Raw genomic sequence first — 24,532 nt, 5'->3', positions numbered from 1 at the left:
AAGGCGGTTAGCTTAGCGGAGTTTCAAAAAGGTTTGGACGGCTTCCTAAAGGAAAGGTCCATAGACCATTATTAAATTGGACTGGGGAAAATCCACTATTTCTGGGATAAGCAGTATAAAATGTTTTGTACTTTTTGGGGGATTTTGCCAGGTATTTGTGACCTGGATTGGCCACTGTTGGAAACAGGATGCTGGTCCTGATGGACCCTTGGTTTGTCCCAGTATGGCAATACTTATATATTTTGCCAAAGCACATAGGCACTTTTAACACAATCAATACAACTTGGATCATAAAAAATCTGTCTTTTAAAAGTTGTATGTGTAAATATTTATTTTTTTTATCTTTATCTTTAGTTGTATGAATTTTAAAATAAAATTTTATAATCTATATCATGTTGAAGCTGACTGGTTTCAAAGTACATATGCACTTTTAGCAATATGTCACTGAGGTCTTTTTCTCTGTTTATGAAATAATTTTCATATGGTTTATTCTGTAAAGATTACATGTGTAAATATTAACGAGGCACTGTTGTATTTCTGATGACAATATTTCACTTTTTTTTGTTATATTAATTATTTTGAATCCAAATAATAATAGTAAAATATTGTTTTTATGTTGTCCTTGCTATAGAATGGTGATCTTGTAGTAGGAGGACCTGGCAGTTTCTATTGGCAAGGTAAGCACATTCTGTTTATAACTGACTTTATTAGTAGTAAACAGTGGCAGGAGTAGCCTAGTGGTTAGTGCAGTTTACTTTGATCCTCGGGAACTGAGTTCGATTTCCACTGCAGCTTCTTGTGACTCTGGGCAAGTCACTTAACCCTCCATTGCCCCAGGTACAAAATAAGTACCTGTATATATGTAAACTGCTTTGAATGTAGTTGCAAAATACCACAGAAAGGCGGTAAATCAAGTCCCATTTCCCTTTCCCTTCATAGTTTAATATTCGGCTGAGAAGATATCAGCACTGGCTCCATCTGTTTTCAAGGTGTGTTTAGGAATGCACTTTCTACCGGATTCTAAAAATAGCACCTTAATTTCTGCGTGGAAATCAAAGTGTATTCTATATCAATGCCCATTAATTGGTTAGCTAGCTAATCAGCACTGTCAATTGGTTGTTAACAAGCAATTAGCACTAATTGGCATTTACACGCAGAACTTGCTAAGCGTATTCTATAACATAGTACGCATAAATTCCAAGTCGCATAGTTGAAAAGGGGGCATGGCCATGGGTGGGGTGTGGGCATTTCTAAAATCTGTGCGCGTTGTTATAGAATACACCCGCTCTGTGCCTAATTTAGGAGAATTAGGCACAGAAGCGCTCATCGTATTCTAGCGCTCATCGTATTCTAAATACCACGCTGAAATTTAAGCCTATTCTATAAAATGTAGGCGTACTTTAGAGAATATGCCTAGGTGTGTTTTTTTTCTACATGGAATTTTCAGGCGTCATATATAGAATCTAGCCTTCCCCACCCACTAGACACCAGAGGAATCCAGTAAGTGCTGGGAGGAGTCCTCTGGGGTGGGGTATCTTTTCTAGGGTGGGGACTTGCTGGGTGGTTAGACATCTTTCTGTGGGGTGAGGTGGGGGGGCTGTTCAACAGATAGGGGTCTGGGTAATGCCTTTGGAGGGGAGTCTTATTTGATGGACTGTCCCCTTTAAGAAGGCTTCCTTGAGCACTGGTCTGTGCATTAGAAGATCAGTGCTTCTGTGGAGAAAAATAGCCCTGCTTGTAAGGTTGATGGCAAGTTGCATAATTCATTTACTGTGGCAGTTGCCAACATGTGATAATGAGTGGTGCACTGGCAAACATTGCAGAATATACCATATAGGTGGCACAATATATTTGAGTAATTAGGTTGGCTAAATTAACAGAGAGCTGCAGTTTGTTCAAGGTGACCATTTATGTTATTCAGAAAAATGGCACTCTATCTTATGCAACCTCCTCACCTCTGAAATCTCATCCTTTTCACCCTGCCTCCTGTTCTCATCCCAAGTATCTGTGGTGGGGAGGGAGAGTTGCAGCAGTAGATGCTAATGGTAAGGAGGAGAGAATTGATGGTTCCTGTTTGGAGAGCTGCAGGGGAGGATGAAACATCAGGACCTACTCTCCAAATGAGAGGGAAAAGGGGTGACAGAAGCATTAATGGCAACTTGGAGAGGGAATGAGGTGATGAAGGAGTGGATGAAATGGTGGTTCAAGGAAATGGAAGAGGACTGAAGGAACAGTCCAAGTTGTTGACTGACTGTGAAATAGTCACACCATTTGGGAGGAACCCATTAATTCTGAAATATCACTCTTTCTGGCATAGCCGGATGCTTACAGCCACTCATGGTTTGGGATCTGCTTCTTTTCCACAGTGGCTTCTGTGCAGAAGAATCTCAGAAACAGCGTCTCATTCTGTCCCTGCACTGCTTCTTAACCCCCAAACCAAAGGAGTCACTTTTTATATAAATCTTCTAGGATTATGCGCTGACATACAAAGCAGCTTTAATTTAATCTGCTTTGCTGACCCAGAGTTAGATACCTGTTTGTAGTGGTACTGGAGGCATTTCAGTCTGTTTCTTAGATAAATATACAGAAACTTATGTGCATCAGGTTTGTTCCAAGGATATTTGATGCCCTAAGCAGGCCAGTGCTCAAGGGATGCCATGTTCCACTACCATCAGATTCAGACTATAAATTGGAAGGGGGCAGGACATAGCAGGACATAGCTGGCTGTACTTGAGACCCTACCCAGTGTTCAGTCTTTATACATCTTTGGCCTGGGAGGAGGAAGGGTGGCAGCAGCGGTGATGGGAGCAGGCCTGACAGGAGAAAGGGAATAGGGAGAAGCTCTATCCCATGCTGGACCTATGCCAACCTCCCAAATTTTGCCACCTATGGTCCTCATCTACTGTCATATTCTTTCTTTCTGTGCTGCCAACCCTAACACATGTAATGGTCACAAATAAGTAGTATTATTATCTATACTGCTGCCTAAGAGTATAGTGATTTTCTTCTTTGGTTTGGATATTTTTACATTTTTTTTAAACAAACATTTGAGGATTTCAAACAGCCCAGAATACAGCAGCCAGACTCATCTTCGGAAAACCAAAATACGAAAGTGCAAAACCCTTACGTGAGAAACTACACTGGCTCCCACTCAAGGAACGTATCACCTTTAAAGTATGCACCTTAGTTCACAAAATCATTCACGGTAAAGCCCCTGCATACATGTCTGATTTAATAGACCTGCCACCCAGAAACACTAAAAGATCATCCCGAACTTTCCTCAATCTCCACTTCCCTAAGTGCAAAGGCATAAAATACAAAGTACTGCATGCTTCAACCTTCTCTTATATGAGCACGCAATTCTGGAATACATTACCACGCAACCTGAAAACGATCTACGAACTAACCGACTTCCGCAAACTATTGAAAACTTATCTCTTTGAGAAAATGTATTGCAAGGATTAAAACACATGAAGTCCATACACACTAATAGAAATGCATCAATACACTCTCTTCTGAATTCTCTTCCCCCGTATTTTCACCACACTTAAAACTCTACCCACAGATAAAATTGTTATACCCTAATGTTCTCTTGCTATTGTTTATCGCCCTATCATTTCCCCATTGTTACATTCCATTGTTCTATTCCCCAAATGATGTTTTGACTTTGACTTTGTCTTTCCATAACTCTTCACAATGTAACCCATAATCGTACTGTAACAAATTGTATTTCCATCATTCACAATGTATTGTAAGCCACACTGAGCCCGCAAATAGGTGGGAAAATGTGGGATACACATGCAATAAATAAATAAATATATGTGTCTGAGTTAGACTGCAAATTACAATAGAAAACCAATCCTGATTTTCTATCCTTCTCCTTGGCAACTGGGCTCTACAGATGTAATCTGATATGACAGGGATATTGGAGATTCATCGAGAATAGTTTGTCTTGATCTACAAGTGCTACACTAGTTGACTACTGTAAACAGAAGATTATTTCCAGGGGATTTCAAATGACTAAAGGGCCCAGGATGAGAAGTGGAATAGCATTCTTAATAAATGTTTGCTTGATTTAATGTTCCTCTTGATGCAGGGAGGTCAGATAAAGTAGAACAAGTCAGAGAACTCTTGGAAGAGTTCAGATGTTGGTTGTAACTAATCTGGATTATTGTAATTCATTGTGGGCCTCTTTTACAAAGCCGCACTACCGATTCTCAGTGCTGCAAATGAGAGGAAACCCATTCAATTCCTTTGGGCTTCCTCTCATTTACTGCACGGGAATCGCTATTGCAACTTTGGAAAAGAAGCCCTGTATGTTGGATTGAGTAGTAAATTGTTAGCTGTTACAACTTTTACAGAACACATTTGTATGGATTGGTACGATTGATATTTTGTTTAAGAAAGTACGATAGGGTCTCTGGTCATCTTAAAGAATTACATTGGCTCTGTGTTCAGGCAAGAATTGTTTTTAAAACTGCTTGTTTGTTTTTTCAGGTTTTATATGGAAATACTTCTGAATTGTTAATTCAATTTTTTTCTCATTGTTTTTATAATTCTGTCAGAATTAGTGAAAGCTTGCTATTGAAGTATCCAGTTTTTTTAAATTTAATTTATTTATCAGTTTTAATATAACAGACTCAACAAGAGTATCAGAAATACAAGAAATAATAACACTCCAATATCATTATATAATCAAATCAATTCTTCAGTCTATCGACCAATAAACATTTAAGGTAAAATGATCCAAGATTAGGAAAAAGAAAGTAAAAATAAAATTTTTACAAGTAATTAAGTGTCACACTATTGTTACTGCTATCAAAAAGTGTCTCGCCTCTTAGCCTATCTTGCAGTGTAGTCTGGTACTTCAATTGTCACATTAACATCCTCTTTAGAAACCAAAAAATCTATCAACTGTTTTGGATCAAAAAACTGAAACATTTTTGTTTGATACACAATTCTACATATACAGGGAAAGTTTAGAATATAGTCAGCTCCTATGGCGAGAGTTCTCTGGCGTAGTGCCAAAAAGGCACCTCGCCTTTTCTGAGTTTCTCTCGCCAGGTCTGGGTATATTCTTACTTTTGATCCAAAAAAAGTTGTTTGTAAATGCCTAAATAAAAGTCTCAAAACCGCATCCCGGTCCATTTCTAGTGCAAAAACAACCAGTAATGTTGATCTTTGAGTTACTACCTCCAACGAGGATTCTAGAAATGATGTCAAGTTCATACCATCCCCTCCATTGTGTTGAGAAGAAGAATTCTCCACACGATTTTTATTTGGCAAATATTGGGCCCGCACGATAGGGGGTAGTGATTCACTAGACATACCCAATATCTCAGTCAGATATCTTTTTACCATATCAATGGAGGAGATCAGAGGAGATCTAGGAAAGTTAGTAAATCTTAAATTCAGGCTTCTTGATTTATTCTCTAAGTATTCCAAACGCCGTGCCATATAACTCCTGTCTTTAATCATAGAGTGACTAAAGACCTCCAAAGATTGTACTTTTTCTCCAATTTTCTCCACTTGGGAAACATTATTAATGATTGTTTGAGCCTGCTGGAGGGTTACGCTTGATAAAATCTTTATATCAGACAAGTTTTTCAAAATTTGTTGTTGTAAAGAGGCATGTATAGTGGCATTTAAGTCCCAAAGTGCTTCCAATGTCACCACGGGAGATTTTGGGATTGTACCCGCTTCTAAAGCCATAGGGGGGGTGTTAATAATCTTGCTCAGGGTACTCACAGCACCTTCTTCCACCGCGGTCATTCCTGAGCCTTCCAACGGCGCTAGCAAGTTCCCTCACTGGGTTTGCCCTTCCCCCTCCGGAGAGAGCAAAGCAGATCTCCCCTCGCCTTCCAAACCACTTGGCTGCGGGGGCGCCGCGCGCTCGACGGGGCTAAACGAGACTCCGTCATCACTGCTGGCCAGCCCATTAGCGCCGGCCTCGATAGCAGGGGAAGAGACACGATTTGGACCCAGAAGCAGCCCAAATTGCTCCAGAGTCGGCTGGGTCAAAAGGTGGGTCCCACTCGAGGTAGAGGGAGTCTCTCGGGTTTTCCCTCTCCGCTTTCCCATAATGGGAAATCAGTTCCTTCTCTCCTGCCGTATTCCGGGCAAACCAGCGTTTCTGGTGCAGTTAACATCTCAAGCGGCCATCTTGGATGGAAGTATCCAGTTTTTAAGAACATATGGTTTAAACGTAAATTGGGTTCTGTGTTTTATTTTCAAGCCATCACTGTGTAGAATGATTTACCTGGTCTAGTTCATTCAGAACTAGACTACAGGTGTTTATGTAAGAAACTGAAAACTTTTTTATTTGACAGATTTTATGGTTTATTTTTTGATTAATTTGTTATTCCTTACTTTTGTGTGGGCTCTTGAATTATGAACTGTCTGGAACCTCTGGTTGGAACAATGTGGTATATCAGCTGCGAATTAGAAATTATAAGTTTCTCATGATAACAAGATTGGACATCAGTCATAAGAATTAGATAGATCAACCATTATCGAATATAAGCACATATAGCATTTACTGCAATATTGACTAGATAAATGTCATATCAGGAAATGCTCAGGAGGTAAAGTTCCTAGGTGAAATAAAAGACTGCTTCATGAAGCAGCTGGTTCAGGAACCAATAAGAAGAGGAGCTGCAGGTATTTTAGATTTAGTCCTTATTGCAATGCAGGACTTGGTGCAAGAGTTAACAGTGTTGAGTCTACTTAGCAATAATGATCAAAACATGATTAAATTTGAGTTAATAACTGGTGTCAAGATACTAAGGGGGAGATTCATCAAGGTGCAGAAAAAGTTTCCCTTTTACTGCACCTTGATTGCCTGCGGGATTCATTAATTTGCGGGATCCCAGTACCACAGGTTGCAGAATTCTGCCAACAGGACTAACACTACTTGCAAGCCATCTCACAAACAGCGCTATTCCCCATGGCCCAATGCTCCCGGGCCACAAGAAGAGGGTTCTCCCCAGTCCTCCCTGCATGCCCTCACTAAATCCTCCCTGCACAAGTCCTGCCCACCCCACCCAGGGGCTACCCGAGAAATAGCATTGATGGTTTGGGGGACCAAGAAGTCCTTGGAGTCCAGGGTTTTTCCAGGAGTATGGGGAAGTCTTCGAGAAGAAGCAACTCTCAGTCGCTCCTGCCTAGTCCAATAGTGTGACTACCGCTAGGGATCAGATTCCCATATAAGGAAATATAGAAAGTGGCCAACAGTACCATAGCAAGGTATGTGCAGCCGATGTCACATCACAATGCACAAGGGAGGCAGGGGAGCCAAAATTGCAACCCATCCATTGTCTTCCCTGCTTTGATGCAATGTGCTGGGCAGTGTGGGAGCTAAGGAGGCATGTCGTACAAGGCGCATATCTGGCTTGGGATACTCATGTTGGCCAGGGTTCCGGGGGTGATCTGGGAAACAACAGACTAGTATGCCTGATGTCACTGCTAGGCAAAATGGAAAAAGCTACTAGAAAGAATAAAATCACTGAACGCATAGAAAACCATGTTTTAATGGGGCAGAGTAAACACTGAGTCAACAGAGTGGAGGAGTGGCCTAGTGGTTAGAGCACCGGTCTTGCAATCCCAAGGTGGCCAATTCAAATTACATTGCTGCTCCTTGTGATCTTGGACAAGTCACTTAACCCTCCATTGCCTCAGGTACAAACTTAGATTGTGAGCCCTCCTGGGACAGAGAAATATCCAGAGTACCTGAATGTAACTCACTTTGAGCTACTACTGAAAAAGGTGTGAGCAAAATCTAAATAAATAAATAATAAACACAAATTTAGCCAAAGGAAGTCTTGCCTCACTAGTTTGTAACATTTTCTTGAAGACATGAATAAACATGCAGATAAATGGGAGTCAGTTGATGTAGTGTATCCAGATTTTCAAAAATGTTTTGACAAAGTCCCTCATGAGAAACTCCTGAGGAAATCAAAAATCCATTGGGTAGAAGGCTATGTTCTGTTGTGGATTGTGAGCTGGTTAAAAGATAGAAAACAGAGGGTAGGGTTAAATGGACAATTCTTTCAATGGAAGAAGGTGAATAGTAGAATGCCAAGGGAACTGTACTGGGACCAATACTTTTTAACATATTTATAAATGATATGGAAATAGAAATTACTAATGAGGTTATAAAATTTGCAGATGACAAAACTATTCAAAGATGTTAAATTACATGAGGACTGAGAAAAATTGTAGAGGAACTTGGCAGGCTGGAGGACTGGGCATCCAAATGGCAAATAAAGGTTAATGTGGACAAGGGCAAAGAGACCCAAATTATAGCTACGTGATGCTAGGATCCACATTAGAAGTCACCTCCGAAGAAAAGGTTTTAGGAGTCATCGTGAACGATATATTATTTGCTCAGTATGCAGAGGTAGCCAACCCCCCCCCCCAAAAAAAAAACAAAACAACAACAGAATTTTAGAAATTATTAGGAAAGGAATAGAGAATAAAACGAAGACTATTATAATGCCTCTGTATCGCTCCATGGTGTGACCACACCTTGAGTACTATGTGCAATTCTGGCCGCTGCATCTCACAAAAACATATAGTGGAATTAGAAACAGTACAAATAAGGGCAACCAAAATGATTAAGGGAATAGAACTACTGTCATGGAGGAAAGGCTGAAGAAGTTAGGCACATTCAGTTTGAAGAAGACATGGCAGTGGGGGTAGGGGAGTATGATAAAGGCCTACAGAATCCTGAGACGAGTAGAATGGGCTGAAAAAAGATTTGCAACAGTACAAAAGGAGAAGGTCAAAGTACACAGCACAAACCATGAAGAAAACAGCACAAAGGGCCTTCAAGACTGGAGTAGACAATAGGTTCTTTATTCGAAGAGCCGACATGGGCCGTGTTTCAGCATCACAGCGCCCATATCAGGGGTTTTCAAAATTGTCATTGAAATTGTTGGTAGCATGTAACACATGCTGCCGGCTACAAATCCACAAAAATTCCTGGAGGCAAAGTCCATAATCCATTATTAAGGTAGAACCAGGGAAAGCCACCTGACTTTGCCACTGTTGGAAGCAGGATATTGGGACAGATGGACCTTTTGGTGTGATCCAGTATGGCAATTTTTATGTTCTTATTTAAATGTTAGAGTACTCACATATTTTATAAACAAATTGCATAAGCCATTGTTAAGATGGACTTGGGAAAATCCACTGCTCATTCCTAGGATAAGAAGCATAAAATCTGTTTTACTGTTTTGGGATCTTGCCAGATACTTGTGATGGATTGACCACTGTTAAAAACAGGATACTGGGCTTGACTGACCTTCAGTCTGTCCTAGTACAGCAACGCTTATCTTCTTAAGCGTATATGCAGATCGTGTACAGGTATGCATTTTCTTGTCACTGCACATATTTTACATGTGTTAAGCTGGGATAATTTTTAAATGCATTTTTACATGTATAAAAAACCCCTTATGTGCGAAAAATCTTTTATGGCTATGGGTATGGGTCATGCATTTGATATACTGCATTTCAGTGGTGCAACTAAACCAGTTTACATATTATATTCAAATTACTTTCTCTGACCCTTGTGGACTCATAATCTAAACTATCCCTTAGGTATTATGAACTAAGGACATTTTTTTAAAAAAGAGAGTGAATGGAAAATGATGGCCAAGTACATACTGTAATTAAATGTCAGATTAAAGGCTTACAGTATTATTCATTTTCTGACATTCGGAGGGCAGTTTTCCAACTCTCCATATAATCTGCAACATCCATGGGCAGTTTTTACCCTTAGAGTTTGTACCAATTTTCAAAATGAAAGTATACAAGTAGTTTCACTTGGGAAATTGCTTAAAGAAAAGGCCCCCTCACACATTTGTACTTCTCTTTTGTGTGGCACTTTCTCCAAGTGGAAAACCATTGACAGATTTGGAGATTTTAAATATATGCATATTTCCAAACCCAGCCACCAGTACTGCTTCCCTCTATTGTGGCACTATATAGATAATATTACTCACATATAGGGTCAGCAGTTTTCAAAAAAGTCCATCCACTGGTAAAGCACTGTTTTACCCACAGAAATGTCTTTAAAAATTTCTCTCTTAATGCAATACTACAATTTCCACTCTCGGTTTCCTGTGACAGATTTTTAAAGATACTGCAGCAAGAAGTAATTTATTTATTTGTTTATTTGTTACACTTATACCCCACATTTTCCCACCTATTTGCAGGCTCAATGTGGCTTACAAAGTACCGTAAAGGCGTTTGCCATTTCAGTTGATAACAAATACAAGATTGTGTTGTGGTCAAATGAGGTAGAAGTGAATCAGGCATCATGGGGTTGAGGGGAAAGAGGATAGTAAATTGTCCAGTACGATCATTGATTATGTTGTGTTGCTGGGTGTGGGGATTTATGTTGGATCGGTGGGATAAGCTTTTTTGAAGAGGTGGGTTTTTAATAATTTCCTGAAGTTTAGGTGGTCATGTATTGTTTTTACTGCATACGGGAGTCCATTCCATAGTTGTGCGCTTATGTAAGAGAAGCTAGATGCATAAGTTGTTTTGTATTTTAGCCCTTATGTGACACATTTAGCATAAATTGCATATCTACATATCAAACTATGCAGATTTTAGTTTACTTTATAACTAAAGTCATTCACTGATTTCTCATGAATGTGCAGTCTATTTGGCTCGTATTTTGGGGATTAGGGATTTTAATGATTGGTACTAGGAAGGTAAGGAGGAGACAGGCAGCAGATGAAGAGGGAAAGGAATGGGAAGGGACCTGCAAAATGGGAAGCAAGAAAAGATATCTAAAGAAAGAAAAAGATGGGATTTCAGGCAAGGGGGCAGCTAGATAAAGTGACAGATAATGTTACCTCCACATGTCCAACCTGTACTAGATGGGACTCCTCTTTTGGCTCTGTCTATACTACTCAGTTTAGGACTGTGGCTAAATTCAGGCTTTCATCTTGGAGTTCATATTCAGTCATGTTCCTGAAAAACAGATTTGGTCTAGTACAATTTACCATCTCAGGCCTTAAATAACTAAACATAATTTTAAATGGTTTTACAAGTTGTATTCCTTATTAGATTTGAATACTGTGATTCTATTTTCTGAGATCAGCCTGTGAAATGTCACCATCATTTACATTCAATTCTGAATGCAGCAGCTAGGTCGGTTTTAGGCATTGCTTTCAACAACTTATTTCTCTGATACTATCTAGTCTTTGCTGGTTGCCTGTATCATTTAGAGGGAAAATTACTAAACTGTAGTAAAATATTGCATTTTACAACAGCTTAATATACTGTGAGGGTCGCTTACCTGTAGTAACTCATTATCACATGTTGGTAACTCCCACAGTAAATGAATTATGCAACTTGCCACCAACCTCACAAGCAGCGTTATATTTCTCCACAGATGTACTGATGTTCTAATGCACAGCCCAATGTTCAAGGGAGCCTTCTTAAAGGGGACAATCCATCAAATAAGACCCCCCTCCAAAGGCATTACCCAGACCCCTATCCGTGAACAGCCTCCACCTCACCCCACAGAAGGACATTTCTGACCACCCAGCAAGTCTCCACCCTAGATGAGACACCCACCCGACAGGACTCCTCCCAGCACCTACTGGGTTTCTCTGCTGTCTAGTGGGTATGAAAGGATCCCTAGTCACTAGTGTTTCACTGAGGGCCCGATGATTAAAACTCCGGTGCTGCATGGAACAGCACCAGAGTTTACCACCACAGCAGCGCCCTGACCTAACTCCCTTATGATCGAAGCTTAGTATGCAAATGACCACCTTCCCCCCAATCGGTAAGGCCATGGGGGTCCATGGACCCCTGAACCCCCACACACAAATAAAAACAACCACACTTGTGATCCAGTGGGACCTCTGTTCTCACTCCCCCTCCAGCCACCACCATGGGTCCAGTGTGACCCACGACAGAAGGTCTGACCTGACCCGCCCCGCCCGCTGAAAACTTTCCCTGGTGGGCTAGTGGTGCAGGGCTCTTTGCAACCCAACTCCCTCAGTACCTTGAAAGTTGGAGGAGGAGGAACTAGCACTCCCTTCTCCTCAGTAGGAGCCACCTCAAAATGGCAGTGCCTTGTCCTGCCTGGTGCATGCTAGAATGCATGGGGTGGGGCTTAACTTCCATATAAGGGATAAATTCCCATCGGTAAGGTCCCGGGGTCTGACCACCGCATGCAAATAAAAACAACCACACTGGTGGTCCAGTGGGACCTGTGTCCTCACTGCCAGGTGTATCCTGGGATGAACAAGGTGGGGCTTAACTTCCATATAATGGAGAAATTCTCATCTGGAAGGCTCCGAGGGTCTGGTGGACCCCCAGACCCCCACACACAAATAAAAACAACCACACTGTTGGGCCAGTGGGACCCCTGTCCTCACTGTCCCCAGCCACCATCGCAGATGCAGTGTGACCCGCGACAGGGGGTCTGGCCTGACCTGCCCCCCCGAAAGCGTTCCCTGTAGGCTAATGGTGGAGGGGTCTCCCAAACCCACCCCCTCCCCAGTACCTTGAAAGCTGGAGAAGGGACTAGCACTCCCTCCTCCTCAGCGGGTGCTACCTCAAAATGGTGGTGCCCTGTCCTGCCTGGTGCAACCTAGAATGCATGGGGTAGGGTTTAATTTCCATATAAGGGAACAAGCTTATAGCTGGCATAGGGTTAAGATAGTAGGAGCGCAGGAGGATCAGAGCACAGTTATCTAATGAAGAGGAGGAAATGTCAATAAGTTCATTTAAATGTAATTTAAATGAGCTCTGCAGTGCTTCCTGATATTCTTGTTGGTTGCCATGCTAAAGCCCATTGATCATTCTGTGCAGGTAAATGTGGGTGCTAGTGTGGCACTAATGGCCTCTAGCACCCGCATTTATCTTCAATTATCTGGCTGTGAGTGCCAGGTTCATAATGGCACTGGTTGACCCCTAGTGGTAGTGTTGTGGTACTACCAGTAGGGGATCAAGCTTCCAAATAAGGGCTTTAACCTTAGCTGCTGTTCATGTGAACAGTTGTCTATATATATGCCTGCACAATTGGCTGTCTTTTGCATTGTCCTAGATGTCTTGACGACAGTTGATCCCTGACTTTTTACTTCACGTTTTTTAAACCAATAACTCTATACTTTTATTGGCTTTCTTAAATCTCATTGGGAAGCCAGGGATAAGCATAGGATCCCTTAGTTGCAAGAACTAATAGGAAAACCAGATCTAAACTGTGGTCTGGGGTAGTGAGAGAAAAAGACAATTGGGCATTTTGGAAGAACTTTATGGTCTTTATCTGCTGTCATGATTATATTCAAGTTAATATTCTGAAACACTGATCAGTGGTGGCACTGACCACATAAGTGCTGTTTTAAAAATATTTAGGGCACTTACTTGGATATTTTTGGCCATTTTAATCACTAAACAGCTAAATTTATCCATTTTAAAATGGAGCTTGGTTTGGGGGAGTAAGTGAGGCAGTATGGAAAGTTATTTGTTTAGTACTGAAATGCCCCCCACCCAGATTCTATATATGGCACAAGTGTGCACCCAAGTTGTGCTTCCAACCTAATTGATCAACAAGCCCTTATCTAGCAATAATCAGTTACTAACAACCAATTATTGCAGTTAATTGGCATCAATTAGAAACTGCATGCGCAACTGGCGGCATGCTAGTCTATAAGGCTTGGTGCCTAACTCTCAGGGGCGTGGCCAGGGGTGTTTCAAAAAGTTCTGTACATAATTACAGAATTCACTTGAAGTGCAGCTAATGTGGGCACCAGCATTTACACCAAAAGTTAGGAACGGATCTGTGCCAAATGCTGTTCTGTATTCTGTTTATAGAATACTGCTTAGTGCACAGGGGTCCTTTTACCAAGCTGTGGTAAAAAGGGGCCTGTGGTAACAGCGGGGGCTCTTTCTGCCATATGGCAGGACCCTTTTTACCACAGCAGGTAAAAAGTCTCTAAAAAAGACATGACCATGTGGGTTGGAGCACTACCACTACCCACTGAGGTGGTGGTAAGGACTCCTGCAGTAACCCATTGGTAACTGGGCGGCGTGTGGTGCTGCCCAGTTACAGCTGGGTTAGCGCTGCACTAGAAAGTACAGAATTATTTTCCTTAGCACCAGAAATGGTGCATGCTCAAAATTGAACTACCTTTGCCGGCTGCGTTGGGCTGGCGGTAGTTCCAAGTTGCCACGCAGCAACCCTTTAGTAAAAAGGCCTCTCAATTTTTCGGTGCTTAAATTTCAGTGCCATTTATTGAATTCCCTCCTGAGTGAATAAGTTATGCATTTAAATACAAATGCATAAATAGCATAACTTGATCACCTGCTCAAAACTTAAAATGTACAAATGTGGATCATTCATTGTGAGTCAGCTTAGTAAACATGTCACCATTTCAAATTTCTTAGAGGTCAACTCTGTTTCCTATTTATATTTTTAAAACTTTCAAGTGAAAATAAATCAAGACATATCTCCAGTAGGATCAGCCTGCACTTCCTCTGCCGTTGTTTTCTATTTTCTTTGCAGCTTATCATAGGAAATGGGCTTAAATCCCACAACCCTCCTTTCCCTCTGAAAAGCATGAGAACTTTCTCCTTACCCAAGCTTAAGGCTAATTGCTATACTAGTTTTAGTTCATTAGCAGGACTGAATGATCACGAAGTCATAAGACAATAGGTAATTTACTGGCAAGAATCTAAACATATTGAGCCATTATTGGGTAGTTCTGTAAAGTGCGCTCTGACATTTACATGTCAATTATGTGAGTAAATGTTTAGAATACCAGCATATATATGTATATATGTGCACATACATGAGTAAATCCTGAAAATCCGCCTAAATGCTATGCTATAAATATGCTAGATTCAATAAATGTTGTGCAAAATTAGGTGCTGGGATGATCACTGCTAAGCTAGTATTCTTTAAAGGGCGCTCTGTGCAGAGGATACTAGCTTAGCGTGCATTTCATGCCTAACTTTAGGCATGAGCACTTATACCTGCCAAAGGCTGGTGTAAATGCTGCCATCAAATTGATTGCAGCTAGGCACGCAAATGCAGGTATTCTATAACATTGCACCTAACCGTTGGCTGGTTGTGGTTTGTGGCTTCCTCTACTTTTGCTTTGTTCCTTGGACTATACGTAGAGGCTTCTACCTGTTTGTGTGTTTGAACCTAATTTCTCAGAACATCCCTGTATTTACAGAAAGGTGTATATCAAGTGTGGAAACCTGCCCATGCCCCTCCCATGGCCATGCCCCCTTTGGAGTTGTATGCTATGAGATGTAGACATTCATGTTATAGAATAGGACATAGGGCAGATCTGCGTGTAACTCCTAATTACTGCCAATTAAGTGCTCGCTAATTCCAATAATTGATTGTTAGCACCTAACTGACTAATTAACAGATAGGTGTACACATAGGTGGAGCCTGAGCAGGACTCACATATGTAACTTATAGACCAAACCAGATCATTAAGATCTGAAAGTGCTTTATATTTGATTATCTCTTCAGTAAGAGAAGTAAACTTTGAGGAGACATGTGCATGTGCGTTTTCAATAGCAGGCTCCAAGGAGTGGGTAAAACAGCTCAAATGTCAGTCTTCTACCAAATTATTTTCCAGGTTTATTTTTCCATTTCTTTGCTCTCCTCTTTCTTCTTATTTTCCTTCTTTACATCTCTGATTTTTCTTTTCATGCTTTTTCCCACTTTCCTCTTTTCTGCGTTTATATCCTCCCGTTTGATTTTACCCTAATTCTCCCTTTCTCTTAACCTCTTCTTAGTCTCCTCTTTTTCACTTCATATCTGCCTACCAGCTTTTCTCATCTCCCTCTCATCCCTTTCCAATACTCTTATTGCCCCCTCTGTTTCTCTCCTTCCTGAGTCTCCTATCCTCTCCGTCTTTCACTCACACCCTAGTTCTCCATTTCCATAATCTATTCTCACTCTCTAAACTTTCATCTATCCTCTACTGCCTCTCATCCCCTCAGTAGTCCAGCTTAATCCTGGTTTCTCTTTCTTTCCCTTGCCTCCAGGCCATTCTTCTATCTCTTATCCTCTACCCCATCTCTTATTGCCTCTCACCAGGGGCGTATCTGCATGGGGCCACAGGGGCCTGGGCCCCCACAGATTTCGCCCTGGACCCCCCTACCGCCGTCAACCCTCCCCAGCTGTCACCTACCCCTGCCGAGGTCCACTTCCTCCTGCCTGCCGGTGCCTTTTACTTCAGCTGGCAGGGGACCCCAACCCCCACCAGCCCAGCCGAGGTCTTGCTTAAGTTTTCTTCCTTGTGCTGTGCTGTTAAAAGCTGCATCCCTTCCCTTCCAGTTTTGGACGGAGTCTGACATCGCAGCACGTTGACGTCCTGCACGTACAACGTGCTGCGACGTCAGACTCCGTCCGAAACTGGAAGGGAAGGGATGCAGCTTTTAACAGCACAGCACAGCACGAGGAAGAAAACTTAAACAAGACCTCGGCTGGGCTGGCAGGGGTTGGGTCCCCCGCCAGCTGAAGTAAAAGGCACCGGCGGCAGGAGGAAGCGGACTTTGGCAGGGGTAGGTGACGGTGACGGTGGGGGAGGGTTGACGGCGGTGTGGGGGGGGGGGGGTTGGCGGCCGGGGGGGGCTATAATGTGCCCCCTCACTCTAGCCCCTGCCCCCCTACCGCTGAACCTCAGATACGCCCCTGCCTCTCACCATCATTTTAACCTCATTTCCCCCTCATTCAACCCCTTCAGAGACCTATCCTCTTCCTCTCATACCCATCCCCAATACTCTCATCCCTTTTCAATGCCTCTCATATTGTCCCCTGTCTTCCAGGGCATTCACATTATATTTCAATCCTTCACCACACTTCATCTCTTCTCTTTTACCTCCCATTTCACACTCTCCCATTTCACACATGTTCCCAGCCATTCATACCAATTGCCAGGTCCTCCCTATCCTCTCAAAATTGCCTCTCTATCTCTCCCATCAATAATTCCCTGCTCCTCCCCCCCCCCCCCCCACCAAAAGAAATTCTCCTTCACAATAGCCAAGTCCCATCCATCTTCTACTCTGTTCCCCTAACCTTTGAGCCTCGTCCATCTTCTACTCTATTCCCCCACCCCTGTGTCCCATACATTTTATGCTGTTTTCAAGGTTTTTGGTCAATTTGACATTTCTTCTCTCTCCATGTCCACCATCATTCCCTCTGTGCCCCTATCTGTCTTAACATCTCTCTTCTGGGTTCTTGTCCCAATCCTCCGCCATGTTCAAAACCTGTCCTCTTTCTTTCCATACCCCTGGGTCCAGCATCAGCCCTCTGTCCCTCCTCATGTCTAGCTTCTCCCCTCTGTTTGTATGTATGTATGAAAATGCTGCAGATCAAGGCCTCAAATATTATTCCTTTATCCCAAAATGGGTTCCTTATCATCCAGTTAGACCAGTCCAGATTAGCAGTTTATATCCCCTTACCAGCAAATGGAGGCAGAGAGAGAGAGAGAGAGAGAAAAGAAGATTGTAATGACGACATGGGTATAACAGGTAGTGCAGCCAGGATCCTATCAGTATTTCTTTGCCTTTAGCAGATGCTGCAGGTTCGACTGGTGCACCAGGAATTTTGTGGTAATAGGCTTGACTCCCCTGGTCACATGCCATGGCCTGTACTGTATCCATTGATTGAGGCTGGCCAGTGTAGCCTCCCATGAGTCAGATTACAATCCTTCCTTCCATCTCTGTTTCTCTTCCTCCCCTCCCTCCCCCCAGTGAATGTGGAATCTTGGATGGGCAATCTCATCTATGCATATTGTAGTAGTAGACAATATTTAGACAGACTTTCTGAAAGACATCAGTTGGACCCAGGAGAAGGTGAACTCTGTCTAGAAGCTTTTCACTTGGTGGTAGAATGGAGGGGAACTCTTGTTTTTTATCTCATGTCAATGCAACACAATGCAAAGTGTCCACATTTCTTCAGTCATAGAAAGGAGCCAGGGCATTCAAGCTGGATGTGCCGGGGTCACCCTGGCTGGAGCATCAGCCACTGTATGTCTTTCCCCTTTGGCCTTCATTTCAGGGTCTTGTGTTTATGGAATATCCAGATCTCTTTTGGCTTACGCCTGAAAAAAAAGGGAATATCAGCCTCTGCCATTGCTACTTTGCTGAAGGCCCACAGATTGTCTACTGGCTTAGCTTATATGAGGGTTTGCAGGGTGGACGTATCGCCTTGGAAAGTGGATATCCCTTTGATTCTCTCATTTTTGCAGAAGGGGATAGAATGAGGTTTGTATAATTCCCTTAAGGTACAGGTGGTGGCACCCTCTTCTTTCAGGCGCAAAAATGGTAGATTCTCTATTGCAGCTCAACCACATGTTGTTAATTTTTTGCAGGTAGTTAAGCACATTTGTCTGCCCGTCAGAAAGGTTATGTTACATTAGGATCTTAATTTGGGGCTGTCATCATTGGCTAGGCCTCCTTATGAGCCTTTCTGTCAGACTTGAAAGATTTTTTTTAGTTGCTATATATTCAGCTAGGAGGATTTCAGAGTTGAAGGCACTTAAGAGCATAACTTAAGAACATAAGAGATGCCATATTGGTCAGACTAATGGTCCATCTGACCCAGTATCCTGTTTACAACAGTGGCCGAGCCAGGTCACAAATACCTGGCAGAAACCCAAATTGTGGCAACATTCCATGCTACAAATCCTAGGGCAAGCAGTTGCTTCCCCATGTCCATCTCAATAACAGACTATGGACTTTTCCTCCAAGAAATTGTCCAAACCTTTTTTAAACCTAGATAAGCTAACTGCTGTTACCACATCCTCAGCAAAGAGTTCTAGAGCTTAACTATTCGTTGAGTGAAAAAAATATTTCCTCTTATTTGTCTTAAAAGTATTTCCATGTAACTTCCTTTAGGGTTCCCTAGTCTTTGAACTTTTGGAACGAATAAAAAATCAATTTACTTCTACTTGTTCTACACCACTTGAGATTTTGTAGACATCAATCATTTCTCCCCTCATCCATCTCTTTTCCAGGCTGAAGAGCCCTAACCTCTTTAGCCTTTCCTCATACGAGAGGAGTTCCATCCCGTTTATCATTTTGGTTGCTCTTCTTTTAACCTTTTCAAATTCCGCTATATCTTTTTTGAGCTATGGTGACCAGAACTGACCATAGTACTCAAGGTCTGGTCAGTCACATCATGGAGTGATACAGAGGCATTATAGTATTTTTGGTCTTATTCACAATCCCTTTCCTAATATTCCTAGCATCCTGTTTGCTTTTTTGGCTGCCGCCGCACACTGAACATAGAATTTCAGCGTATTTTCTACAATGACACCTAGATCTTTTTCTTGAGTGCTGACCAAAAGGTGGACTCTTGCATCAGGTAACTATAATTTGGATTATTTTTTCCTAATGAGCATCACCTTGCATTTGTCCACATTAATTTCATCTGCCATTTGGATGCCCAGTCTTCCAATTTCCTAAGGTATTCCTGCGATATTTCACAGTCCGCACGTTTTAACAACCTTGAATAATTTTGTTTTGATTTCCATATCATTTATAAATATGTTAAATAGCATCTGTCCCAGTAGTGATGCCTGCGGTGCTCCAGTGTTCACCCTCTTCCATTGAGAGAAATGACCATTTAACCCTATTCTCTGTTTTCTGTCTAATAACAAATTCCTAATCCATACCAGGACTTTGCCTCCTATCCCATGACTTTAATTTTCTCAGGAGTCTTTCATGAGGAACTTCATCAAAAGCTTTATGAAAATCTAGATACACTAAATCAACTGGCTCACCTTTATCCACATGTTTATTCACACCTTCAAAGAAATGAAGCAAATTGTTGAGGCAAAACTTCTTTTGGCTGAACCCATGATGACTCTGTCTCATTAAACCATGTTTGTCTACGTGTTCTGTAATTTTATTCTTTAGAATGGTTTCCACTGTTTTGCCCGGCACTGATGTCAGGCTTACTGGTCTGTAATTTCCCGTATCACCCCTGGAACCCTTTTTAAAAATTGGTGTCACACAGGGGCGTAGCTACGGGTGGGCTTGGGTGGGCCCCGGCCCACCCAAGTTCGACTCAGGCCCACCCAGGCAGCCGGTACGGCAACCGTCCGTTCCTCCCCCTCCTACCTACCCATTTTTTTTTTGTAATGCAGGCCGGGTCCTGATCAGATGTAGGCAGCGGCCATTGTAGCACTGCACGCCGGCACCACTACTCCTCCGTCGGTGTTTACTTCCCATCCGGTTTCACTCTGCAGCTTTTTGCTCCTCCCACGGTGCACACAATGGTGCCACAGTGCTCAATAGGAAAATCTGCATGAGCCCCATCTCGGTCGGCGCTTGGTCTGAGCTCTCGGCTCTGGCAACGTAACTCTGACGCTTGAAGCAGCCGCCAGCCCTCCCCCACCCTACTACAATCAGTTCATTGCCCCTTCAGCCCTAGCCTGGCACCGTTCGGGCTTGATCACTGCTACAGCCCAGTTCAGCCTCCCAGGGGTGTCCTGTGTCACAGGGAGTTTTTACTGAGAGCCAGACTTCATAGTCTATGCAGAAAAAGGGCATTTCTATCCTAGAGGCACTAACAGCAGTTTTGTTATCCTGGGGCACGTTTGCATACAGCTGTACCGAATTATGTGGCATTGCCTCTTGCTCCCAGCAATATAAATGTAAACAATGACTCTTCTGCTTTGTTTGCTAAAAACTTTTGGGAGTGCAGAAATGGGATCCCCCCCCCCCTTTCCCTCATAGGCAGCACAATGGGGTAGGAACACTAGAGAAATGGCCTGACCAATATTATACCCGAGAAAGCATCTTCAAGCAGAGAGCTTGGGGTTTGAGCTGTAGATGTTTGGCCCCTCCAGCCATAAAGGTGTTCCGCTGCCCCTGCTGGCTGCCATTGATGTTGCGTTCCTCACTGTCCCCTCGCTGGATCAATCAGCTTTTTTTGTTGATCTCCCCCCCCCCCCCCCCCCCCCACGGCCTCAGCCTTAACACTCCCCCTGCGGCCCTACAACAGCACAGAGTGCTCTTCGAGTCTGCAACAATGCCTGCCACCACCGAAGCCCAGCTTCCCAGCCCAGGTAAAGTAAATATTTTTTAAAATTTTTAACGTGTACAGTCTAATGCTGGCTGATGGTAGGGTTCTGAGTAGGGTTGGGCTCTTCATTTTGCCCCACCCAGAAACCCAACGACAATAATTGTTAATAGTGCCCAGGTAGTATATTTGTCATGTTGGTGCCTTGGTGGGTTTTTGGGTGGGGTTGGTCTTTGAAGTGCAGTACCTTGGTAAAATATAAAAAAAAAAAAAAAAAGTTTTAATGGAGGTGGGTTTCTAGGTCAAGGTGGGCTTTGCAGTGCCCAGGACATTACAAAAGGGTCATATTTAATGCTGCTGGCCTTCAGGGGGGGGGGGGGGGGAGATACCAGACCATGGAGGGATGGGTAGGGGGTAGGACAGGGATAGGGAGATGGATGGTAGGGAAAGGAAAAGCTGATTCCGGTCTATGGGGATAGATGGGGGGTAGGGAAGGGAAGGGCTGATGACAATTTCTAATTTTTGGTCCTTTATTCTGTAATTGTTGAGGGTTGGTCTGTGTTCTGCATGTGACTGAGTAGGTGAGAGATTCTGCTGGCATGTGGTTTGTGTGGGGATCTATGAGTCTGACTTGTCTGGCTTTTTCAATGGGATGCGTAGTGCTGTTGTGTATATTCACTGCTGCCTTTGTAAAGGTACTGTTATTGGAATTGATGTTAAGGTTTGCAACATAGGATCTGAGAAGCCTCTATGCAGGATTTAGTGCTACTTTACAAAGTACCTGGCAGTGAAGGGATTTTGTTGCTATTATTGAGGTGCTACCAGAATTTGAATACATTGTTATATGTCATTGCTGTAATTATATTGCAGGATCCTGTCATGTGCATTGAGATGTTTGCCATTATAGTAGACTTATGCCTGGTCAAATTTGACATGGCATAATGTAACTATATTTACATTAGGGACTGTCTCTCTATGTTAAGTGTCTGGTAGCACTATACAAATGCTATTAGTAGTAGTAGTATTTAAAAATATCAGTTTTTCCATTAAGTATGTCTGTGGTTTATGTTAATCCAGGGCAGCTGTTGGGCAGACTACGGCATTGTACGGCATTATTTTGTAGTATCCCAAGAAACACTACTCATACCTATATACACAGTGCCCACCCATATTAGCTCTGGGCCCACCCAAAATGTCAGGTCTGGCTACGCCACTGGTGTCACATTGGCCACCCTCTAATCTTCAGGTACTATGAACAAGTTTAAGGACAGGTTACACATTAGTAACAGCAGATCAGCAATTTCATGCTTGAGTTCTTTGAGTACCCTTGGATGTATACCATCTGGTCCAGGTGATTTACTACTTTTAATTTGTCAATTTGGCTCAGTACCTGGAAGATGTACTGTAGGGATCCTTTTTTTTTTTTTTTGGTGGACTCAATTACAATTCGCATGTTTCCCTCTTTTCTACCTAAAATATGTCTCCATTACATGTGTTAAATTTCAAGTTTATTAGTGTTTTGATATACTGCCTATTAGAGATACTGCCTAAGCATTTTATATTATTTTAAGTACTGTAGCTATATAATGAAAGAAAGAAGGGAAAGAGAGGAGGCAATATACAATACAACAAGAAATTTGGGGTAGGGGGAGGGAGAGAGAGAATCAAAACTCTGTGAATCATGTAGTTTTTCTTTCTTTCCAGAAGTTTTCCAAAAGATGATTAGGTATCACGCTACATAAACTGGATGTTCATTGGGCACTCATTCATTATCAGAAGGTCACTAATTCTTTTCACCAATCAGATCATCTATTTGTACTTTATAGTGGCCCACGTAAGGTGCAAATGATCTCTTAAGTCATCTTTGATGCATTGGATCAAGGGGGCAATTGAAGTGGTATGCATTCTTAACCTGAAAGTAACTCCACAAACTCTGCTTCTTTGGCAGAAGTCAGAGCAATATCTCCAGAAGATTTTTGTAGGACAGCAACTTTGTCATTGCATTTGATCATTAGGCAGTGTAAGGATCATATCTGGTCAAGAAGTGACAGTAACTTTGGCAGAACCCTCATGAGAGAGCTTTGCTTTCCTCCTACCCTGAGTGATAAGCTTTTGTAAACTCACTAGTTTGCACTGGTCTAGCAGATTCAAGGAAAGGAAATTATCAGGTAACAGTAAATTTACAAGATTCTTAATTGTGAGTGCCCAGTTTATCTGTTAGCCCATTTAGAATTTTTGCCCAATAATAGGGTTAGAAGGCCCTATCACAGATCATTTTTTATTTCATCCTCTATTAAGGGAATGAAAATATTTAAATTATACAATAGACGTTTAGCTGTGCAAGCATCAAAATTATGGAAGAATCTGTATTCTTGTCTTAATTTTCAGTTGAATTTTCTCTTATTTAAGAGAAATCTAAAGACTATGCTTTTCAGAAGATTTGTAAAATGTAGTTTCCCAAGAGACTGACTTGGCTTCTTAAGATTTAAACTGCTTAGTACCTGATGATAGCACAGTTTGTAATGTAATGTAACTTTATTGACTCAACGTACAGTTGCCTTTCTTGAATATTTTAGATTGTAGAGTTCCCTTCCTTCATTTTCATTTTGCTATAGAAAATGAAATATTTTGTTGTTGTTGAATAATGCAGTGATGTTTAAGTGTGTGTGTGTGTGTATTTTGTTTTGTTTTATTTTTCATGTTTTTCTATATATTTACATGCAGGTCAAGTGATCACCACCAGCATTGCAGAAATTATTACTAACTACTCCTTCAAGAATATGCTTAGGCAATTGAAAGGAGAAAAACAAACTGGAGTAGCACCTTCGAACTTTGATGACAATTACCTTGGTAAGAACTTTTCAAAATTATTTGCCTTTCTATCCGTATCAGAAAGACAATAAAAACATTGATAGTAATCTATTTACTAATCATGTAAAATAGAATTGTATCTATACCTATGTATTAATGGGTGCCAGTATATGATAGTTAATGTCTATGTACTAAGCATGTTAATTTACTATAATCACATGCATGTCAGTGTTACTGACAGTTCTTCAATGAGAACGTTCTTATACATGCAAATAAGCAGAATGTAATGAATACATTTCCATTGGATTTGGATTTTAGATGCATTTTCAAAAGCTGAAGGGAAGTTACATATTCAGGTACATGAGTTATTTCCCTGCTAAAACTGGCTTACAATCTAGCTTTACCTAAATAATAGAGGGTGAAATGACTTACACAAAGTCACCAAGTGTCAGTGGGAGAGGTGGGATTTGAACCTCACTGGCTTCCCTAGTTCAAAACACTCTCTCCTTGAACTACTATCCAGGATTAATACATGCTGGAGGAGCATGTATCTGGAGGTATGGATTCCAGCGAACTGTGTTAATGTATGCTAACAAAAACTAGCCTTAGGCCACTCCTAACACATAAATAGGCTATGATGAATAGTGATGCTGGTTAGTATATAGGCCACTTGTGGTGCAATTTTACAACAGTATGCCT

The 24,532-nt window shown here is 42.0% G+C and overlaps 1 protein-coding gene across 2 annotated transcripts in view; it reads left to right on the top strand.

Moving 5' to 3' along the window:
- The window catches only part of ITGA8 (integrin subunit alpha 8), a 521,482-nt gene that overhangs the window by 79,202 nt on the left and 417,748 nt on the right, over positions 1 to 24,532 (top strand). For both annotated transcript variants that reach the window (XR_003941853.1, XM_030199982.1), the window contains exons 6-7: positions 632 to 677; positions 23,747 to 23,872. Coding sequence is in view for 1 of the 2 variants with exons in the window: in XM_030199982.1 (XP_030055842.1) it covers positions 632 to 677; positions 23,747 to 23,872 (172 nt within the window). In the remaining variant the exon portion in view is untranslated. The remainder of the gene's footprint in view (positions 1 to 631; positions 678 to 23,746; positions 23,873 to 24,532) is intronic.

Source organism: Microcaecilia unicolor, chromosome 1 (genome assembly GCF_901765095.1).
Source record: "Microcaecilia unicolor chromosome 1, aMicUni1.1, whole genome shotgun sequence".
Classification (NCBI taxonomy): domain Eukaryota; kingdom Metazoa; phylum Chordata; class Amphibia; order Gymnophiona; family Siphonopidae; genus Microcaecilia; species Microcaecilia unicolor.
The sequence above is the reverse complement of the archived record's forward strand: the minus strand, read 5'-3'. Positions and strand labels throughout refer to the sequence as shown.